The sequence below is a fragment of the Sphaerodactylus townsendi genome, linkage group LG03, assembly GCF_021028975.2.
Source record: "Sphaerodactylus townsendi isolate TG3544 linkage group LG03, MPM_Stown_v2.3, whole genome shotgun sequence".
NCBI classification, from domain to species: domain Eukaryota; kingdom Metazoa; phylum Chordata; class Lepidosauria; order Squamata; family Sphaerodactylidae; genus Sphaerodactylus; species Sphaerodactylus townsendi.
This window is the reverse complement of record NC_059427.1, coordinates 72,068,819-72,080,166: the sequence shown is the minus strand read 5'-3', so window position 1 is coordinate 72,080,166 and position 11,348 is coordinate 72,068,819. Positions and strand designations below refer to the sequence as shown.

The window sequence follows — 11,348 nt, the reverse complement described above, 5'->3', positions numbered from 1 at the left end:
TGTGGGTTGTCTTGTTTTACTTTTCAGTGGGTTAGCCCAGCCATGCCATACTGCTTCAGCCAAAACAGTTTTGTAGATCTTAAAACTTATTGTGACTGAAGTTTTTTGGAACCCCCCAGATGCATACCGGGTTCTAATTTGGTATAAGTAGATATATACAGGAGTATGATCTGAAAGGGATAATCACAAAGACAGGCCAAGTAGCCCAAATTTGAACACATAGATGTGATACATTACATAGCACAGATGGAAACAGGAATATTTTACTTTTTTGGACTCTGCCTGCAATGTATTTGATTTCTAATGATGTAATATCCTTTCTCATTATCACCCCATCTGTACACCTTGTACATCTGATGTATTTGGTTTGTTACAAGGTAAGGATCACAAAGCTATGAGTGAGATGACTCTGACTCACACTGTGGACCTGAAAGCTGTGTTCTAAATACAAAATCAGCAGAGTTGGTGTATCAAAACATGTATGCTGCAAAGAGCCACAAAGCATTGATAATTCCATAATTTCTGGGCTTAAGTTTATATATAGTAGTCTAAAGTTGGGGATAGGATGCTGCCTAGATACTCAGTTACTTTAGCTTCATTGTGCTTGTAATAACATTCCAAAAACACTTTTAAAAGTTGGCAATTAACTTAAAATAATACTGTCATCAGAAACTGAGCTATCTTTGAAGGGAAACACTAGTTTGCAGATAACTATCACATGGCATGTGAAAGGGAACAAAAATAGCTATATCTAATAGCTACTTTCTCCTTATTTGTAAAACAATATATAACGTTGGAAATACTGCATGGTTTTAAAGGAACTCCTCCTGAAATAATTTTAAATGGACATCAGGTTAATCAGCATAGGAACATGTATGCCTACACATTTTAGAAAGACAGAAAAACAAAAAAGCTAATTGTCAGAAAATATTGACAAACTTTGTTCCAGTATATGATGAATTAAATCAATTTCTTTAGAAATTTATTATTTTATGGATTGTCTTGATTTTCTTACACTATGTCAACCGACTGCATCCTCAGTGGCCAGTCATGTGTGACATCCCCCCACCCCCAATACTCCTTGCACTGAGCTGAGGTGCTTTAAGTAACTTGTAACAGGAATACATGAAGCTATTTGATGCTGAATCAGATAATTGTTACAAAGATCATTGTTGCCTACTCTAATTGACAGAGGCTCACAAGGGTGTCAGAAATGGACACTGCTTAAAATGTCACAAAGTGCTTCTGTACTTGACATTTGCCTTCGGGGCCGCTAGAAAAGTTCCTGGCTGGGGGTTGGTCAAGTGAATCTGGGAAGTAATAAACACTTATTTATGGGATGGTGTTGCTCCAGTTGCCTTGAAATACAGCCATGAAGATCACTCTTGAAGTAGGCATTCTTAGAATCCAATAACTTCGACCATCTGGTGGTCAACTTCACTTGTTGAGGTTTAATGTGGAACAGCGCAGAATTGAGCCCAGTTCTCCAGATTACAGTCTACTCTTTACCACTACCCCACACTGATTCTCGTTTCTTCTCTACGCGGTAAAAATGTCCTAAAAATGCTGAATCGTGAAAATAAAAGAAACTAGTTAACTTATGCTCTTCAGAAATTTTATGTTGAAGTAACAAATTATTTGCATTAGGGTATGAATTAAATGTCTCCCGGAAAGGGCCATTTTAATGATACTATGAGAACCGTTTGTAGACATGTACAAAGGGAGAAAAAGGCGATCCTTGCCCCCTACGATCTCTGTTGTCAATGAATGGGTTACTACAGCCGCTTAACAAAAAAAACTTCCGTAACTTAGGGAGTTTCGTGTTTTCTATGCCGGAAAGTTCCCCAAGCGTAGCGTCTAGAAAGCGGCCCCTCCTCTTTAAGCTCTAGCTTTGCCGTCCTGAGCTTGGACCTTTCCCTAACTAACAGGTGCCAACACTCGGGCATCTGCAGTATTTTGGTGGTGGGCCGAGGCCAAGAGCGAGATGACCGGCAGACTTCCGCGCTCTGCTTTTAACCGTCATGGACGCAGATCGCAGGTCCCCTGCCTAGAAACTTCCTCCCCCACCATAAGGAAAACTTCCTCCCTCACGCAAACGGCTCGGGCGTCGTGCATGCCGGGAGCGTAGAAGTAAATAAATAAGGCTTGGGCGCAAGGCACGCCGGGAAGTCGAGACAAGGGAGGGTCTGTCTTCCGTGAGGCACGCCGGGATAGGAGGGAAGCGTCTGGCGCGGGGCACGCCGGGATCGAGCGGGCTGTGTCCGGGGGGGCCCCCGCTTAGGGCTGTCGCTGGCTCGCTCGGTGTTTCTGGCGGCGGCCGTTGGGCTCCTGGACGCAGCGGCGGAGGCGGCTCCTACCCGGCGGGATGGCGGACGCGGCGGCCTCCCCCGTGGGGAAGCGACTCCTGCTGTTGCTGGTGGCGGGTCCGGGCGAGAGTGAGGCGGTGGGGCCGGAGCCTGGGCCTGCGCTACCCTCCCGGGCCTGGCGGAGCGGAACCGTGCGGGCCATGAGTGGGGCCGTGCCCCAGGACTTGGCGGTGAGAGGCCCACGGCTGGGTGGGTGGCTGGGAGGTGCTGCGGGCTTGCCCAGTGCGGCGTTGTTGTGGAGCTGATTCTGCTGCTTGGTCTCTGGGAGGGGGGAGGGGTTTCCCTTCGTTCCTTCCTTGGCCGAGATAAGAGCCTCGTCGCCCTCCTCCTCCTTATCTGGGGGCCTGCAGGGCTGCTGTTGGCTGCAAGATAGCTGCCTGCGCTCGATCTCGGGTTTCGGATACCGTGTTTGTGGCGGGCTTTCTCTTCTTTTTCGTTGAATAAAGCGCTGACTACACGGGTCAGTTTGTCTCAGAGTATGTGGGGGTTTTGGGGGGAGAGTTAAAAGGAAAAAGGAGGTGTGAGGGTTAGTAGTTCAGCAGAGAGGTCAACTAGTCCTCTTTTCAGTGGTAATCCTTGTCTAATTGTTCTGCGTTAAGTGTGTAAAACTTATTTTTTTCTAGTTTGGATCACGTGCTTAGAGTTGTTTCGTTATTAGGCTGTTGTGTGGGAAGGTTGTCTGTCTTCAGAAATGGAGTAACAGAATCTCCAGTAGTTAGAACAATAAGGAGTAATCTGATTTTTACAATTATTTTAAAAGGCATTTTGCTAGATAGCTCCAAATTATTGCGTAGCTAGGCTTTATCCGTGTGGGGATTTAGCTTCTTGCTGAAGTGCAAGTTTTTAATGGAATCTATATTGTATTGCAGATTTGAATTGGTTTTAGTGTTTCTGATGGATGTTCAGTGCTCTTTTTATTATAATGATACAGTTGTTGTCTACACAGTGGTATATGTGAAAGCCTTATATACACAACTGAGCTCTTGCTTTCCAAGACAATTCGATATCTCCCTTTAACTTATTTTGGGCGTGGCAGTAGTAGGCAACCTAAAGAAACCATTCAGTTCATTCCTATGCAGAGTTACTCCGGTCTAAGTCCACTGAAATGACTGGGTTGGATTAGAGTAACTTTCCTTATGTATAAAGAAGTATTGCAGGTCTGGTACAAAGAAGCATTGCAGATAATTAGTAGCTACCAATTTACTTTTTTCCCTCATACTTACTGAAATGCCTTTCCATATCTTCTGCCTTCACAGTACTGTCCTGGTTGCTAGCTGTAGCTGGTTTAGTTTCCCACATCACTGTTTTATCTTACCTTTAAAGGGATAATAGTTGAATGAATACCATTGTAGTGGCTGAGGAATACCATGAACAATATTATTTGTCACTTAATTTCTCATCAGAGTGCTGCTGCTTTTACATGCAGGTAAGTGGCAAATTGTGCCTCTGCTGAGTGTTTCTGTAGAACTGAAGCTGAAAAAAGTCGGATTAAGCTGAAAATAGTAATACAGCCAGGGTTGGCTTGAAGAACAGAGCAAAAAGCTTTTAAATATGTGGTTTTCATGATATGTTTCTCCCACCTCCAGTAATCCTTCTATCCCCTGGATAGCTGACCTCCGAAGTTGAAGGATTCATGTAGACAGCCTTAAGGTTTGGGGAGGGGGTGCAGTGGAATGGGAAGTAAAATTGCCCCCCATTGAGCTTTTGTCAGTTGAGCTTGAAAGGGACTGTTGGGTGCAGTGGAACATAAAGAGCATAATGTTCTTGCTCTGATGAATTTCTGGACTCTGCCCAGTGTCATGTTAGTCTTTTGGTAACCAATAAATAAGTACTTTTACGTGTCCGTCACTAGTTTCCTTCCACGTTTTATTATGTTTTGTTCTGAATCTGGAGAATAAGTATTCAAGAGATTCCAGTTCAGTGTTGGATATATATAGTGGGAATGTACAGTCTGTTCTCTCCATTGGTCTTGTAACTGAAATGGATACATTGATTTAAAAAAAAAACCCTCTGTAGCTTTTGAAAAGAGGTAACAAAACAGTAGGAATTCTTAAGAATTGTTGAAGTAAAACTATGTGGAGAAACAAATGTGGAAGCAATTTGTACTCTGACCAATTGTTAGTCTAGTCCTATAACGAACTATGAGATTGCAGTATGGTGTAATGGTTAAGGTGTCAGATTGGGGCATAGGAAAACCTGGTTTGAATCCCTACTCATTCCAAGAAAGTTTGCTGTATGACTTTGGGCAAGTCACACACTTTCCGCTCTGACCCTGGTTCATAGTTGGATGAGAGACTTCCAAGGAATGATGCAGAGGCAGGCAATGGCTAACCCCACTGAATGTCTCTTGAAAACCCTGCATCTATGACTTGATGACAAAAAATAAAATAAAAGATTGCTGAAAATTGGAAGAAATTAATTTTCTGGAAGTTTGCAACGTAGATGGAACTTGACCTGACTAAATAAAAAAATAGTACCCTAATTATTGCGGTTGTCATGTGCTTATATTGAGTCATTTGTCTGCTTCCTTTATTAGTAGGTACTACAGGCTTGTTTCCAGTCTATAAACATACATACTTTTATTTTAGTTCTTGTTTATTTGTATTCCTGGTTGAATATTCCATTTCAGAAATTTGCTGGTATTGAGACGTAATGTTCTGATGGTATATTTCCTATATTTTATTTATTTCATTCATGTCATATTAAATCAGATCGCATTCTACTTAGGGCATCAGAAAAATTTCCAATCCATATTCTTTAGAAAACCAAAACCTGCAGTCTTTTTACATGGTTTTTGCCCTGTGTCCCTGAGGCTGGATGTGGGTGCCGGGGAATTGCCCAGCCCTGCTAATCAGGATAGTTAGGATGTCATTACCTCCTAAGCTTTTTTCCTTGTAAAAGCCTTTAATTAAGGAGATTTATGGGCCTTTACTTGTTTGTAAATTTTAAAAATAATTCCAATACAGGTATTTATTTCCAAAATTAATTGTAGACCCTTATTTTGACAGGGTAAATTACCTGTCAATTCTGGAAATGTTTCTTAAAATTGTTTAGCTCTTTCAAAACAGACTTGGATCCAAAATACTGTAACTGTAGTGCTGTTTGCAGAAAGGATTTTTTTTTCTCTTGATCAACTTGCTCCCCATTTCCTAAACAGTCTGCCATGAAGGCTGGGGACTGGTATTGGATCTGGTGCAGGGGTCTGTAGTGGGGTGGGGTGGGGTGGGGTGAATGGAGCACAAAACAGGAGGCAATTTCTGCAAATTCTTCTTTACCAACACAGTCCCTGCATGTCATCCTGTGGTGGTCCCAGGTCTCCCTTTCCTGCAGGACTGCTTTTCAGTGTGAGTGGAAGAGGAATTGGCAAAGATACCTTTTAGAACTTGATATATAATTTTTAATGAGAGAGATTGTGCCAGTCTCTAATTCTGCTGTTTAATATTTGAAGTCTTTTAGAATCCAGTAGTGAGTATCGTCTTACCTTAACTGATCATGATCTAAAATTGCTTTCAGGGTGTTACATTTCGTTGTATAAATTAAGAGTAATTATAGTATCGATGCTGTCCTCTCCCCAGCTTTGTTTTAATATATGGGCATACATACAGCTTTCTCTTAGATCTTGGCATGATCATGCTGCAGGATTTCTGATTGAATTTCTTTGTTTTTAATGACTTTGTAAAATCCATTTTTCACTTTTTCCCCAGTCACCCCCACCCCCGTGTTGCTCTTTGAAATACACTACTGAAATGCTGCTCCTTGGGGATTGGGGACCCCCAGGTGCCGCAAGAGGGCAAGATTAAGCACTGCCATGATAGGGAGAGAATTGATGGAAATTATGTTCCCTTGAATGCACACAGATCTTTCCTGTGGATTTCCATTTTAAATGTTAAGTTCTTATTCCCTTTATTTTTTTCTTCCCAGTTAAAGCCCTCATACCACCTGTATGAAAATTGCATTTGGGGTATATTTGTACCCCAAACGCTGTTCCACTTGTATCTATTGGTCAAAAACATCCTGCATTTTTTGGGCAGGTGGGGTGTCAGAGATCATTGTGTTTCGTAATATGAAAATATCCAGAGCTTGAAAACTTTGTGGAGTAGAAGGTTTTATTTGTGTGGATTCACCCCCTTTTTTGCATACTGAATAACTTACACCAGTATGGTTCCTTTTAAAAACTTACTTTTTAATTAAAAGAACAAAAACGGTTCCATAGCAAAGATGTTGGACAGCTAACATTAATTTTAAAGGAAAACAGCTGAAATTAATTTCTAATATTCAGTACTTTGTATCTTTCTATTCAACAAATATCTCTCTTTGGTGAGGTGAATATTCTCCAGGTTATCTGTCTAGGGCACTTAAAATGGTTTTCTGTACAGTTAACTCATGGTACAGAAAAACTACCCTATTGGCAAAAGTCATATATTTCTGTGGTTATTTTTTTTTATTCGCAAGTGATTTTTGGTTTTAAAAAAGGATTCTATTAGTGTCAACTGGCTATATTTTGGGGATGATGTCACATTACAACATTTACTAGGCCAGGGGTCTGGAACCTTCGGCTCCCCGGATGTTCATGGACTACAATTCCAATCAGCCCCTGCCAGCATGGCCAATTGGCCATGCTGGCAGAGGCTGATGGGATTTGTAGTCATGGACATCTGGGGAGCCGCAGGTTCCAGACCCCTGTACTAGGCAGATTGTTGGGTAGTTTGCAATAGTCTTCCCAGGTTGTTGACACTTTACCCCCAGCAAGCTTGGGTTCTAATTTCTCTGCCTTTGGAGAGATGGAAGGCCAAGTCAATTTTGAGCGGGCTGGTCTCAAACTCTTTAGAACTTTTCAGGTTAAAAAAAAGTGCTGCTATTAGTGGAGCTTTCCACTGAATGCTGGGCTTTCATTTTTGCATTATAACGTTATTCAAAGTTTAAGTGTTTAACAATGGCCCCTTCCGCACACGCAAAATAATGCGTTTTCAAACCACTTTCACAACTGTTTTCAAGTGGATTTTGCCATTCCGCACAGCTTCAAAGAGCACTGAAAGCAGTTTGAAAGTGCATTATTCTGCATGTGCGGAATGAGCCAATGATAACTAGATAAGGGTCTACATATTTACAGCTTCTGTATTGGGAATGGATCATATATTTTACTAGCTAACAACATTTTAAACAATTGCTACAGATTTTTAAAACTTTTATGACATTTTTGTGGTTTTGGAAAACACATTAGTTATTGATAGTGACTATTGACAACAATAATTAATAGGAGCATATTAACAATAAAACAGCATAAAATCATGAAGCCCATTAGTGACAGGAGGTTAATGTTGAAAACAATTATAAAAGGCAGGTTTCCCCAGTCCCCCTTCCCCCAGAAGAACTTCAACAACAACCAAAATGAAAAGGAATTGCTTTTTCTGGTGTCAAAATGTTAGGATGCTGTCCCAGAATACTAGAGGTGTATTGGGAGCTCAAAAATGGAGGTGCCCCAACAAGAGCTGTGAAGGCCTGGAAAAAAACTAGAAAAATTCACTTGGAAAAGGTACATTTTTAAAAGGACATTTTTCTAAAAAAAATCGAGTTCTAAAAAAAAGTATGAAATATTTTACTTATGCTTTACTTATTCAAAATATGTAAAGTGAAAGAATGAGGGTTTTTTTTTTCCAGTTTTTCCAATTTGAATTTAGTGACATGCTGGAAAAAAAAACCCTGAAGAATTTTTCCTTTGTAATCAGGAAAATGTTTTGTAAAGACAGGGTTTTAGTGAGTACAATTCAGTTATTCCAGTGTTCTTAAAACAGGCTTCTTTGAAATGTCTTTCTCTCTATTACTGGCTATAATAGGAAAATGTTTTGTAAAGACAGGGTTTTAGTGAGTACAATTCAGTTATTCCAGTGTTCTTAAAACAGGCTTCTTTGAAATGTCTTTCTCTCTATTTCTCTCTAAATGTCTTTCTCTCCAACCTGGGGTATGCATACCCTAAGGGTATGCAGTAGAGCATTGGGGGATACACAGAAAAATTCTTAATGGCAGCTGGGAGGGGAAGTGACCAACATTTCCCTCCCCCCTGCGGGGGGGGGGGGGCGGGGAAAGCCTGTTGTTACTTTAAAATTAAGATTAGCGTACTTATCTAGCAAAACAGCAGCCAGGAGAAGACTGAGGGTGGGGACAGGGCCAGAGAAAGATCACTCTCTTTGGCCTATACCAGGGGTAGGGAACCTGCGGCTCTCCAGATGTTCAGGAACTACAATTCCCATCAGCTTCTGTCAGCATGGCCAATTGGCCATGCTGGTAGGGGCTGATGGGAATTGTAGTTCCTGAACATCTGGAGAGCCGCAGGTTCCCTACCCCTGGCCTATACCCACCCCCAGCTGCTTGTCTGAAAGTAAGTTAAGCTTAATTTTGAACCAGAGGCTTTTTTTGCAGCAGCAGCATCAGGAGGGAATGTGGGCAACGATTCCCCCATCCCCACAGTCCCCTGTTCCTCCTTTCTCTCTCTTTTCCCTGATTCCCTTCCCCCCACCCATTTTTCTCTGCCTCCTCTCCCACTTCTGCCAGGTCCTGAGCTGGCCTTGCCTTCCCTACATACTGCCAAGAGCTGCTTCACCTTGACTTAGCCACTGCCTTGCTGGAATGGGATGGTGAGTAGCTTCCCTTGCCTTTTGCAGCCCTGGTAAGCCTTTGTGGGTGGCAAAGACTTTGGCAGGGGGAGAGGAAAGCCTTTGCATTGGGTAAGTGCGCCTTTCTGGGTTGGGCCAAGCTTTTCCCATTGCTACCGCCCAGAAGTCCATCATTGAGGCTGCCCTCAATAAGGTCAGTGCTCATAGTAAGGAGGGAAGGAAAAAAAGAGAAAATAGGGAAGGAAAGATAATGGGGGGAGGTAGAAAGAAAGAAAAGTAAATCGAAAGGAATCAAGAATTGCTGAGGGAAAGAACATTAGATTAAGGAAGGAAAATGGAAAGAAGGAGAAAAGGAATGTAGGAAAAAGAAAAATTGAGAAAGATTGGTGTGGAAGGAGAAGAAATGACTTTCCCGCTCTGAAGGAGTGAGCTGTGACTTAGGAAAGCCCCTTTGCTCCAGAGTCTTACCATCCCACAGTTGTGCGCCTGAGAAAATGTAGATCTCTTTCCCTCCCCATACCAGTTGGGTTGAGGTTAAGAGATGCCGTTGACATGCATTGAGAGATACCCTTCAGCCCCCCCAACTCATATCATTTTTGTTCTCCTTTCTCTCCAAGTGTGAAAGCCCATGAGAGAGAAATGGAATCTTCAGGTTCTATCTGTGAATACTAGAGAGGAGCAGAAGTCTGCTTGTCAGTCTCCCAGAGGCATCTTGTTGACTGTCCTGTCAGAAACAGGGTGCTGAGCTAGTCTGATCTAGCTGATTGTGATCTGGGAGGGAATGTGGCAACTCTTTCACAGCGTTTGCAGTTGCAGGAGAGGTAGTGTCCAGACTTGGTCCCTCTTTTGACATTTTGCAGTTCCAGCACAGTCTAAAGTAGTATGTCTTCATGGAAGTAAATCCCATTTGATTCAGTGAGACAAAAGCCTTTCTTTCTTTCTCTTTTGGAATTAGTGAAATTTGCTAAGATTGCGTAGGGAGTAGCTGTTTAAAATTGGGTAGATTTGCCAATTTTGTCTGTAGAAAACTGAGACATTTATACTTTTAAATTCCATAAATATGCCAATTGATACATTTTTATATGCTACCTAAGTTATAAATTATGCATTTATGTTGTTAAAACAGCAAAATGGGTTTAGATTTGCAAGGAAATTAACTATTGCGTGTAGTTCAGTGTTTCTTAAAAACTTATTTTTCCTCCCCTGAAAGACCTAGAAAACTTAATTTCCCTCCCCCATGGCTTCAGAAGTTATCTCTGTCTTTTCCCAACCTTAGTCAGTTTAGCAGAAATGCTGAAAGTGACTTTTGCTATTGGGTAGCCTCATATTGTAGAAAGTGATCTTGTAGATACATTGGTCCATGATAATGTATGCTGGGGTTTTAACGCTAATGACCAGCACTTGGAATTGGACCTGGAAGTAGATCAGCATTCTGTATAGCTCTTTTGAAACTGGTGAGATACTTCCTTTTTACTTGAGCCAGTCATCTTTCTTATGGCCACATTTCATACCCATTGAGTTTTCCACAACTTTGCTGCATAGACACAGGGATTAGTGCATTCTTGGATATATTCTCTCTCTAGAAACCTTTTTTGAGAGGCGTGCAGAGATAGGACTGCCTGTGTATTGAGGGCCTGACTGTCATGGGATATGAAGTAAATTAGAAGAATTCCCCTATTTAACAACATACATACTACCTCTTTCTCATTACCTTTCCCTATTGTGTCCTGTGCTGTTTGGGAGGGTCTCCCAGACCCAGGGAGTAGAGTTTTAGATGATGCAGAGGGCTACAACAAAAGGCGGGAGATGGGAAAGTTGATCGACTCTAACCGAATAAGTAATGGAGGCTGTATGAGCAGCCAGATCCACCTGGGGAGGGGGAACTGAACTGTGCCTCCTCCAATAGAGCTCTGGGCAGTGAAGGAAGCATCAATTACTGATGCCTCAATTAATGTAATTTTATTGGTATCTGTTGTTATTCTTGAAATTTACCAGTAGCTGCTGCATTTCCCACCCTCGACTTATACGTGAGTCAATAAGTTTTCCCAGTTTTTTTGTGGTAAAATTAGGTGCCTCAACTTATATGTGGGTCGACTAATACACGAGTATATACGGTAGGTCTACATGCATAGTATAGGATGCTTTCTAGAGTTGAAAGGTTGTGGGTTCTTTGGAGTTTCCATTGTTGCCATTTGGTAGAAATAAAGAACTATGTTCTGAGAGGCCTTCTGTGGAAAGTTGTAAGTTTCAAGATGATGGGAAATTCTTAGTTTAATCTTTTTTTGTGCATGTATTTTGAGGACAGAACTGGCACATCTATTTTCATGTAAGGGCTATAACATGGTATACCTGATTTGTGCTGTGTGTTTAG

The 11,348-nt window shown here is 41.7% G+C and overlaps 1 protein-coding gene across 1 annotated transcript in view; it reads left to right on the top strand.

Moving 5' to 3' along the window:
* The first annotated feature begins 2,186 nt into the window (after positions 1-2,186).
* Positions 2,187-11,348, top strand: part of KDM3B (lysine demethylase 3B) — a 65,529-nt gene continuing 56,367 nt past the window's right edge. Inside the window, 1 exon segment of the mRNA XM_048487352.1 lies at positions 2,187-2,536. Coding sequence (XP_048343309.1) covers positions 2,366-2,536 — 171 coding nt within the window. The 5' untranslated portion in view covers positions 2,187-2,365.